Source organism: Canis lupus, chromosome 4 (assembly GCF_048164855.1).
Source record: "Canis lupus baileyi chromosome 4, mCanLup2.hap1, whole genome shotgun sequence".
NCBI classification, from domain to species: domain Eukaryota; kingdom Metazoa; phylum Chordata; class Mammalia; order Carnivora; family Canidae; genus Canis; species Canis lupus.
In genome coordinates this window covers 62912326-62923295 of record NC_132841.1, presented here as the reverse complement: position 1 = coordinate 62923295, position 10970 = coordinate 62912326, and the positions used below count along the sequence as shown (strand labels likewise).

The 10970-nt window shown below is 37.9% G+C and overlaps 1 protein-coding gene across 1 annotated transcript; it reads right to left on the bottom strand.

Moving 5' to 3' along the window:
* Positions 1 to 6668: 6668 nt before the first annotated feature.
* Positions 6669 to 6905, bottom strand: MYOCOS (myocilin opposite strand). Its single transcript, XM_072822835.1, has one exon. It carries the CDS (start codon positions 6903 to 6905, stop codon positions 6669 to 6671), a length of 237 nt encoding a protein of 78 aa, XP_072678936.1.
* Positions 6906 to 10970: the final 4065 nt, after the last annotated feature.

Below are 10970 nucleotides of genomic sequence, written 5' to 3'. Positions count from 1 at the left end.
TAATTTTGGAAAGGCTAGTGAAGTATGAGAGAATGAGAGGCTTTGCACTTAAATATCTAGAGGGACCAGCAGGCAGAGAATATGACCAATAAAATTGGGAGTCAGAGCAGAGTGCATGCCCCTGTCAAATGATGCAGCTGCTACTCAACCCCAGTTTACATTTGCTATGTGAGTGTGCATATCTAGTTTAGCCAAGTCTTCCAATTTTTCAAGAGAAATGAAAATTTCAGTTTTTTATATAAATCTCATCATTTCTAAGTGTTGGCAATTATCCAAAATTTTTAAGCAGCACTGTATGGGCCAAATGAAACACATCTGGGAGCTGATATGGCTGGTGGGTTGCCAGCAACCTCTGGCATAGGTAATGGGAAAAGGTGGTCAGAACTGAAAAATAGAATGAAGGCTCAGGGCCTGTCAGTCACTACTGTGCCGAAAATGAGCTTTGGACCAGAGGCATCTCTCACACTAGAAATAGGAACTTTGTAGGAAGTCTGAGGGATAGAGGAAGCAGGACAAATTCTGCTAATGCTAAAGAATGAGGCACTGGTGCCCCTAGGATGATGTCACTTGCCATAGAACACACATCACCTCAGACTCATTTCAGGCACCACTGAGAACAAGTAAATAGAGTAAAAACCAACTAAAGCCAGAACCAGCTTTAGTAACATATAGCCTAATGTGGTATGAGTAAGACCAAGAGGACTTTTAAAAAATGGACCAAATAATGAAAGAGGTATCAAAACAGGAGGTAGCAGAGATAGCTGGGAAGAGGAGAAAGATACAAATGCAAGATTGTTCAAAAACATTTAAGGCCCAGAGGAAGAAACTCTGAGAGCCATAAAGCTGAGTATCTTCCTTCCCTAGGATAGTATCACAGGGCTGACTTGAATGTAGATAGATTAAAGAGATGTTGGTCCATGTGCAGAAATGAGATCAGGGCAGGTTATGAATGGTTGTGAGGAAATGCTATAACCAGAAGCTGGCTCTGAGGTGAGCATCTTGGTTAAACACCCAATGCAAAAAATAAAAAAATAAAAAAAAAAAACCACCCAATGCAGACAGGGCTAGATATATAAATTTTTATGACAAGAGCCCATCTAGAATTTGAATTATTGTAGTAGTCTCCTAACTGTTCTCTTTGCTGAACTCTCCTAAACTTGACCCCCACAGTTCACTCTCAACAAAGTGACTCTTTAAGACTTAAACCTGATCATACCACTCTTCCCCTAAAAATTCTTCTATGGCTTCCTTTCTTGCTTAGAGTAGATGCCAGAACCCTTCAAATGGATGATAAGGCTTTGATCTGGCCTCAGCTATGTCACATCTAATGTCATTTCCTCCACAAATTTTTCCCATTCTGCTCCAGTCATGTGGCTTCCAGCCCATCTCTGAACACATCAACATATTCAGATCTTTGCACTTTCTGTTTGCTCTGCCAGAGGGTTCTTCTCCCAGATATTTGCATAGTGTACCCCTCATTTCCTCCTTGGTGCACATTATCAGAACATTCTTTACTGACTACACAATGCAAATAGCAGTCCTCCCACCTAGCTTTCTCTTTTTCCATAATTCTGCTTGTTTTTTTCACATTACTAATCATTATCTGGCATATTGGGGTTTTTTTTATTTGCTTATAATTATCTCTTTCCATTAGAATGCAAACTCCATTAGTATTCTGTCCCCTGATGTATTCTCAGAGTCCAGAACAGTGCCTGCTGCATAGGAGGTGCTTGATAAATATTTGATGAATAAAGAAGTGAATGAAAGAATGAATGAATGAATGAATGAATGAACAAAGTAAAAAACAATTCTTTTTTATTTTTATAAATTTATTTTTTATTGGTGTTCAATTTGCCAACATATGGAATAACACCCAGTGCTCATCCCATCAAGTGCCCACCTCAGTGCCCGTTACCCAGTCACCCCCAACCCCCGCCCATCTCCCCTTCCACCACCCCTAGTTCGTTTCCCAGAGTTAGGAGTCTTTCATGTTGTGTCTCCCTTTCTGAAATTTCCCACTCATTTTTTCTCCTTTCCCCTTTACCATCCACGACCATCCACGTCGAAGCAAATGGTGTGTATTTGTCGTTTCTAATGGCTAATATTCCATTGTATACATAAACCACATCTTTTTTATCTGTTCATCTTTCAACGGACACCGAGGCTCCTTCCATAGTTTGGCTATTGTGGACACTGCTGCTATAAACATCGGGGTACAGGTGTCCCAGCATAAAAAACAATTATAATAACCCCTGAAAAAACTGAGAGTCACAGACCAGAGAGCTACTTAGATTATTTTGAAAGAAATTTGGAACCTTGGGCAGTTTCCAAAATACAAAAAAAAAAAAAAAAAGATTGCCCTTGTCTATTTCTTCTCTGTGATGAGTAATGTTAGTGACATGAAGTTGAAAGAATGGGTGGTTGCTTTCTGGAAAGAAGGAAGGCTGACTCCTTGAAAACTGTTGAAAGATCTGAAAGGAGTAGATAGAGTTCCAGGCTTGCATGAAGAGATTGACTCTGAAGTTGGCCAGTAAAGGACCCCATATGTGGGTTTACAACTAAGAGGACACTATGTCTAAAAACTGTTACTTAGCTCATGCCAGAATCTGTAATCAGGACTTATGACTTTTCTGGATGTCTTAACTTTAAAAAGTCCATGATTTAACTATATTTCTTTAGAATGCTGGCTGTTATCAAGATCTAGTAGTGACAGCGGTCCTTAGGGAGTGCTGACGGGCTTCCCTTATTTGCTAAGCATTTTTGTTTCTTCTGTAATACGTATTTACGAAACATGATGGAGACAGAGAGGCAAATATTTGAAAGCTTTTTTCTCATAGCTTTTCTCTTCCTTTCTCTTTCTTCAAGGTCATGGATATGTCTGTCTGTACACATAAGTATATTTATTTCCACTCACATAATTGTTTATCCTTAACCACCCTTTGCTGCTACAAGTGGGTGGGAAGGGGCTAGGTACAGGATAAGTAACTTAATTCATTACTTAATATTAGGCATTTAACATCACATTAATCAACCTCGACTGGAAAAGACCAAGAAACAAAATGACTCCCATGTTACTGTAATAAATGCCTATATTTGAGATGGGCAAGGCCTTTGCATTTCTAAGACTTATAGTTGCTTAGTGTTTTGAATTTTAACTTTATTTAGTTTCAAAAGTTTTTGAAGTTCCAGTGTAGAAAACAGAGCCTTGTTTTTAGAATAATTTTAATTCAAGTTTAATAAACTCAAGATGGATAAATGACTCAAAAACAATGAAATGTGTTTTTCTAAGCAAGCATATTAGGTTATAATACAAAGAAAACATGTGAATAAAACCACAAAGAATAAAATTTTTAATTAGAATATTTTATGGGCCCAGTTTCCCTTGTAGAATATATAGAATCATGTGCCAAATTCTCATTAAATGTAACAAAAACTATGCAGAAAAGCACAACCACCCAACAGTCAAAATATTACTTGAGACCAAAGAGTTGCTTCATTTCTTGCAATTGACCAAAACCTCATTTAGGTTGTCCTGTAATTGATAGGATTTTTTGTGGCCTCTACACTGAGAGAATACTCTGCTCTTTGGCTTTATCTAGGGAGTCCTCTCTATATCACCACTTCTCAATTCACTTACTCCACACTACTTTATATTTTAGAGACTTAGAATCCATTTCCTTTATTCATTCATCAACTCATTTAGGAAAAAAAATTGAACACTGAAGTTCAAAGTCCCCCACCTCAGGGGAAATAATGATATATGGGTCAAATTTTAGTCAAAGATTACAGTTTAGAAGATGAAATGACATGTATACATGTCATTATATTCTGCGTTTTGGTATGATTTTTGTTACATGGTTAAGTTCCATGGGAATTTAAAGAAAGGAACTATCATCTCTAGAAAGATCAGGAAGGCTTTCATGGAGAAGGTGACACATAAGCTGGACATCTAAAACTAGATAGAATATATAGCAAGACTAAAGACAAAAAAAGGAAGGAGGGTGTCGGTGGAAGAATGCAAAAAAGGAATTCCAAGTGGAAGAAATAACATGAGCTAAGTCATTGAAGCAGGAAAGGCCAGGAAGTGTTCTGGAAATGGAAACTAGTAGAGATTTTTTGAAACACGTAAAAAAGGTGAGTGTATATGGAAGGACAGTTTTAAATCAGATAGTGTGCTTGAATGCCAAGCTGTGTTAGTTAGGAATGATGAAAGAGAAAACCTGACAAAAACATATGGACGTTTACTATTTTCTTAACAAGAAATCTAGAAGCAGGTAATCTCAGAGTTGTATCAGCAGTTCAATAGTTCTCATGGACCGGGATCTTTCTACTTCTGCTCTACCGTCTTTAGGGACTTTTTATCTTTATATCTATCTCCTCTTGGTCACAAGATGGATGCAAAAGTTCCAGGCACTATACTTATGATGAAGACACAAAACAAAGAGATAGAATAGTAACCACCACATATGTTCTTTTAATCAGAAAAGCAATCTTTCTCAGGATCCCCACTAGTCTTATGTCTCATTTTCCAAAAATGAGGCAGTGGCCACTTACAGCTGAAAGAGAGGCAGAGAAAAAGGTTTCTGCTTTTCAGCCTTTATAAGGGGAATAGCAAAGAAGAAAAGTGTTGGGTATGGCTGATGCCTTAGTTAGCCATCTGCCCAAGCTAGGGGAGCATTGTATGGGTCTTATAGGTAATAGATAGTTGTTAAAGATTTTCAGGAAAGAAACACAGAGTGAGGCTTTAATATGACTGATCTGGTGGTAGTGAAAAGAATGAATTTAAGAGCAGAGAAACTAGAGGCAACAAGAGAGATTAAGAACATGTCTCATTTTAAACATGTATTCACTTCCAAATGTGGCAGTTTGATGACAGAAATGTGAGTTTGCATCAGTTTTTTCTTTCTCCTGTGTTCAAATGGGTTTAAAATCACACTTAGTTTACCACACTGTGCTTTAGGTGGATAACACTGAACCAAGGTCTTAGATGCTAGCCTACCTGCTTACAGACTTCTCTACTTAGATATCCCACCATCACCTCTGCTTTATTACTTCCAACAGTGGATTTAAATGACCACTATGGCAAAAATAATTTAGGCTGAAGGCATATTTTTGTACTGTGTCAAAGCATTGTATATTAATAGAAAGAATAGGAAGTGTGTTAGTATCATTCTTAGAGAAACTTGAAATAGATAGAAGTGATTCTAAGGCCAAATTTGAATAGGAAAAAAACATTATTCTTTATGTTATTCACAATTATAATGAGTCTATAATTCAAAGATAATATTTTCATTAAATAAGGCACAAAAAGCTTGACATGCTGCTGATACTTAATAATAAAGGACATTTACCATTCATGCTATGAAAAACATGGACAATTAAGAAAGAGCTTATCAAATTTACATATTACCTTCTTAATCTGGTTGCGAAGCAAATTTTATCATTTCCCTACCAGAATTATGTCAGGTATTAGAAGGATCTATGGAAGCAAAGTGTCTGCCCAAGCCCATCACTTATTCTTTAGTTATGCTAGATAATTTGTACAAGCTACTTCAAACTGGTTTTAGGTTGAAGTGGAGATAATTAAGTAAATAAATAAGAGCAAGGTATGCTAGAAGAATGGTTATAGGACCAGGAGCATGGCTTTCATAGTAAATGATGATTGGATCCGATGCCTAAAATGTAATGTGTTGTAACCCCAGAACTAAGGAGGCCACTGCTCCTACTTCCTGAGTGTCAGTATAGCAGAGTGGTGAGGGGAAAGGCTCTGGAATCATAATGTCTGAACATGTGACTTCTGGAGTCATCACATACTGGCTGTGTGATTCTAGAAAAGTTAGTTTCCTTTCTGTGACTCATTTTCCTCATTCATAAAGAAAAGGATTATTGTGAAGATTCAATAATAATCCACATGAAGTATGTGGAACAGTGCTTGGAGCATATCATTGTTGCTGCTGTGGCTATGACAACTACTACTACACTATGTTACTCCTACTGCTGCTGCTACACACTACCACTACCACCACCACCACCACTATTACTTGTACTACTGCTTCTATACTACAACTATTGCCCGGCTGCTGCTATTATTATACTACTACCACCATTGCTACTACTACTACTACGTTACTACTATGACCACCAGTACACTGCCCTCTTTTAGTATGTTTTTTCCTCATGTCACTCTCTGTTCCTTCTCAGCCTCCATTATCAGTTCTTGCTCTTCTTCTTGAACTCCTATCATATTAGGAGCATCATATTAGTATTAGAATCAGTATTGTATTAGTATTAGTATATTAGTTCTAGGGCTCAAGCCTTTGTTCTTTCCTTTTATCTTAAATCATTCCTGAGGTGATACTGGTCAGTCCCATGGTTTTAAATATTAGCTACATGTTGAATCACTCCAGCTTTAAGCTTTTTTTTTTAATTCCAATATAATTTACTACGTTCTATAGAAGGACACAAATTAAAGACCAAATGTGGACACATATCAGAGACTTGACTTGAACGACCAAAGATGGCTCTATATAAACTAGTGAGGATAAACAACACTCAGCAGTGATTGACAAGAAAAATAGGAAAGAAAGAAGAAAGATGTTTCAAGACTGTCGTCAAAGACACCCCCCAAGACATCAGGGGAACTTTGCTAGAATGATATAGAAGCCCACTTAGATTCTGCAGTCTTCTACTGGTGAAGGAGGAGGGGCCGGAGGTTCTGTAGGGCTGGCCACACTAGAAGGGACTTGCTCCAGATCCAGAGTGGAGGATATCGCCCTGGCTTCATCACTTTTCTTAGTAAATCGCTCTTTTCTGGTGGCCATGGTGACTCTGCGTCTGCTCACCTCGGAGGCCAGGTCTCCATGGGGCAGGTTGTTGCCATTGATTGTGGGGCTCTTCTGAGCCATGGCCCTGCATGCAGAGGACTCAAGGAATTTGGGTTCACCGCACCTGTGAATCTTTTGATCCCAGTTCAGCTCGGCATAGGACCCCTTCCACACTTCAGCTCATGGTCCCGGGAAGGAATGCCCCATACAGACTCCGTACCCACAGGGCAGCTACACCTCCTCCTATCTGTCAAATGTTCTTATTATCAAATTGTCTATTTCACATTTCTACTTAGATGTCTAACAGACATTTTAAATAATATGGCCAGAATGAAAGTCCTGATCTTCTCTCAGAAATCTGTCCCACATACAATCTCCTCTATTTCTGTTTATGGCAACTTCATCATTCCAGTTATTTAAGCTGAAAACCTCAGACTCACCCTTGACTCTTTTCTTCTCTCTACCATCCATCAAGAAATCATGTTCCCTCAATGTTGAAAACATACATGGGTTTTGACCAGTTCACACCATTTCCACTGCTACAATTCTAGTCTAAGCAACCATCATCTTTCACCTGGACATCCAAAATAGCCTCCATAGTAGACTGCTTGCAAAAATTGCAGCAATTATTCCCCTTGGTATAGCATACCCCATTGTAATTTACTTTTGGAGCTTCTCCTGTCAAGATGTGGAATTTATTCCTCTGGTTCTTTGATTTGTATAAACCTCATAACACACTTCAACTAATATAATATACCCGCAAGTGATGGCAGGCCAGTTTTGAGCGTAGGCTTCAAGAGATCTTGCACACTACTGCTTGTTCTCTTGAAACCCTGCAGCCATCATGTGAATAATCACTTGGCCCAGTCATCCCTAGTCCAAGCCATCAGCTAAGCAGCTCCCTGAGGCAGAGCCACCCAGCAGACCTGTAGCCAAATGCAAGCAAGACCAGTAGAACTGCCACTTCAGCCCGTTCTAATTTGCCAATCCACATAATTGTGAATTAAATAATAGTTCTTATTTTCAGACACTAAAAACTAAAAAATGGGTGGTTTTCACTAAGCAATAGCTGGTGGATACAGCTTCCTAACACATGTCCCTGCTGCTACTCCTGACCTCTAAAGTCTATTCTCAGGACAGCCGACAAAAATAACTTTTTAAAAAACATAAATCAGAATCATATCACTCTTTTTCTCAACACTCTACAATGGCTCACTTTACAGGGGACTGTAAGACTCTAATTTATATGGCTTTCTGTTATCACTCTGCCCACATCTCCTACTACTCAATCTTTTGTGTTTTCCATTCCAGCCATATTAACTTTCTTGCTATTTCTTGAATACACTGGACACACTCTTGACTTAGGAATTTGCTCTAGTTGATCACTCTGCCTGACATGCTCTTTCTTTCTAGAACCCTTTGGCTAACTCTCCCTGTATCTTCAGATGTTTTCTCAAATCTCATGTTCACAATGAGGCTTTCTCTACTTAATAAAACAGCCTGATTCTCATCCCCAACATTCCCAGTCCTCCTTTTCCTGCTCTACTTTTTTTCTATGTTTTTCTTTCACATCATCTTCTAATATAATATATAATTTACTTAATTATTATGTTTATTATTTGTTGTATGTATCTCTATTATTCAAGGTTCTCCAGAGAAGCAAAATCAATTGAGCGTGTGTGTGTGTGTGTGTGTGTGTGTGTGTGTGTGTGTAGAGAAAGAGAGACTTATTTTAAAGAATTGGCTCACCTGATTGTGGGCACTGGCAAGTTTGAATTCTGCAAAGCAGGCCAACAGGTTAAAGATGCAGGGAGGGATCCCTGGCTGGCGCAGCGGTTTAGCGCCTGCCTTTGGCTCAGGGCGCGATCCTGGAGACCCGGGATGGAATCCCACATCGGGCTCCCGGTGCATGGAGCCTGCTTCTCCCTCTGCCTATGTCTCTGCCTCTCTCTCTCTCTCTCTCTCTCTCTCTGTGACTATCATAAATAAAAAAAAATTAAAGATGCAGGGAAGAGTTGATGTTGCAGCTGATGTACAAAGGCAATCTGAAAACATACATCCTTCAGGAGATCTCAGTCTTTTTCTCTTAAGTCCTACAAATATTGGATGAGTCCCATTTAAATTATGGAAGGTAACTTGCTTTAATCAAAGACCAAATAATCTCATTATAAAAGTACCTCCACAGTAACATCTAGACTGGGATTTAATGAAATATCTAGGTGCCATGGTCTACCCAAAGTAATAGATAAAATTAATCACCACACTCTCTTTTGGTGAAATATAAGTTTCTTGAGGAATTAAATCTTTTTTTTTTGTCTACTAATATATCTCAAGTGCCTAGAACTATGCCTAGCACAGAGTTGCTGCATATATTAAATGAATCAATGAATGAATGATTGAGTCTTTAAAAATAAAAATAAAACTCAACAGGAATATTATGAGAGTGAGTGGAACTTGGTGAGGTTAGTCCAGAAAGGTTCCTGAAGGATGTGTGTTTTACAAATAGTTTTGAAAGGAGACTGGGATATTATTTGGCAGAAGGAGGAGTGAAGAAACTTCAGGAAATCAGAGTGATGTGTATGTTGGCTCAAAGTAGGGAGAAAGCAAACACTGAGTACCCTCTAAGATAACCACATCATATGTAAATAAAGGGACGTTTTTCAGTTATCCCTGAAAAACTAAACACTTCCTTATTATCTCTTGAAGTTCCAGAGCCTCATTTGTCTGTCTATAATATTCAAAAATCATGGTCACTCAAAAATTTGAACTTTTTCCAAGTGAAATAAAGCATTTATACAAAGCAGATGCACGCAACATAACCTTCAATCATGATTTTCCTGTAGTCACAATAAGATTACTACAAATAAAAGAAGCCATGCCTTAGATCAAACTAGCACTTAAAAACCAGGTATAATTTGATGACTGTATTAAAGGTACCAACCAAACCTAGGCAGTTTTCTGTAGAGACAAGAATTCCTGGTGCAGATCTACCACCAACTTTACTTAGGTGCAAGATTTTCCTAATATCTGACAATCATTAGGGCACAGGGAAGTCCCAGGCACCTATTATTTCTGCCCAAATCCAGAAATTACAGATTGGCTGGAGAAGCCATTTTTAAAAAATAATTATTTCTCACTGTGGTGAATTAAATCAATGTCACAAAAATCATCTCTGGCAATCTCTGTTCATCCATACATCTCTTTACCTGTCTACCAATCTTTCTCCACATCCTCTACCAAGTTCCAATGTTTTGCACACTAAAATGATCCACTGGCATCCAAATTACATTATAAATGCCAGTCAGTCTGCTGGTCTTTGAGTCAAGGTCAGTGTGGGCTGTCTGCTAAATTCAGAATAGGGAGAGTCTGCTAATCAAGGCACATCAATTCAAACTGCCCTTCAGACTTGAGTGGTTGCAAATCTTTCTGTGAGCACAGTTTAGAAAGTGGTATTTATTTTATTTGTTTTTGAGAGGCTGCAAAGGCCATAACCTCCTCATGGGATAAACTGCCAGAATTGTATATAACCTTCAAGAACAAAAATCTCCAAAAGTCAGGCCATCTGGGGAAGGCAATGACATTTCTGAATATTCATTGTTCTCTTTTGACAGTAGCACAAAATATTGGAGCAGATTATAAGACTATGGCAAAACTTTTAAAAATAAGATATAAACAGCAATTCATTTATCCATTCATGATACATTTTTATTTAAACTATCTGTAGATTTTTTAAATCTAAATATTAATACATAAGCATATACTTAAACATTAATTTCAAAGTTGGATATTTATTCTTTGGATAGAAGGGACACAACTCAGGACATACTGATTTCCATATAAAATTCAAATGAATTTAGAACATATTTACAGAGTTGATTACTGTCATCTGCCAATGGTTAGCGACTCTTTTATTGCTAATTGAAGGAAGTAACAATGAGTATTCTGGAGCAAAGAGATACCTGAGGGCCTCTTTAGAGATTTTTCTGTATCTCAATAAAAATATCAATGTATATTAGTAGTGAACACAAAGTGTTAGTTACCCATTGCTAGTAGCATAATCCAAATTTATTCCAGAATCCCTAAAAATCTAAGATATATTTTCAAATCCTCTGGGTAGTCTAAAGTATTAAAATAAATTCTCTGGCT

Coding starts and splice junctions, on each gene's coding strand:
- MYOCOS (XM_072822835.1), bottom strand. CDS start 6,905: ATGGCTCAGAAGAGCCCCACAATCAATGGCAACAACCTGCCCCATGGA.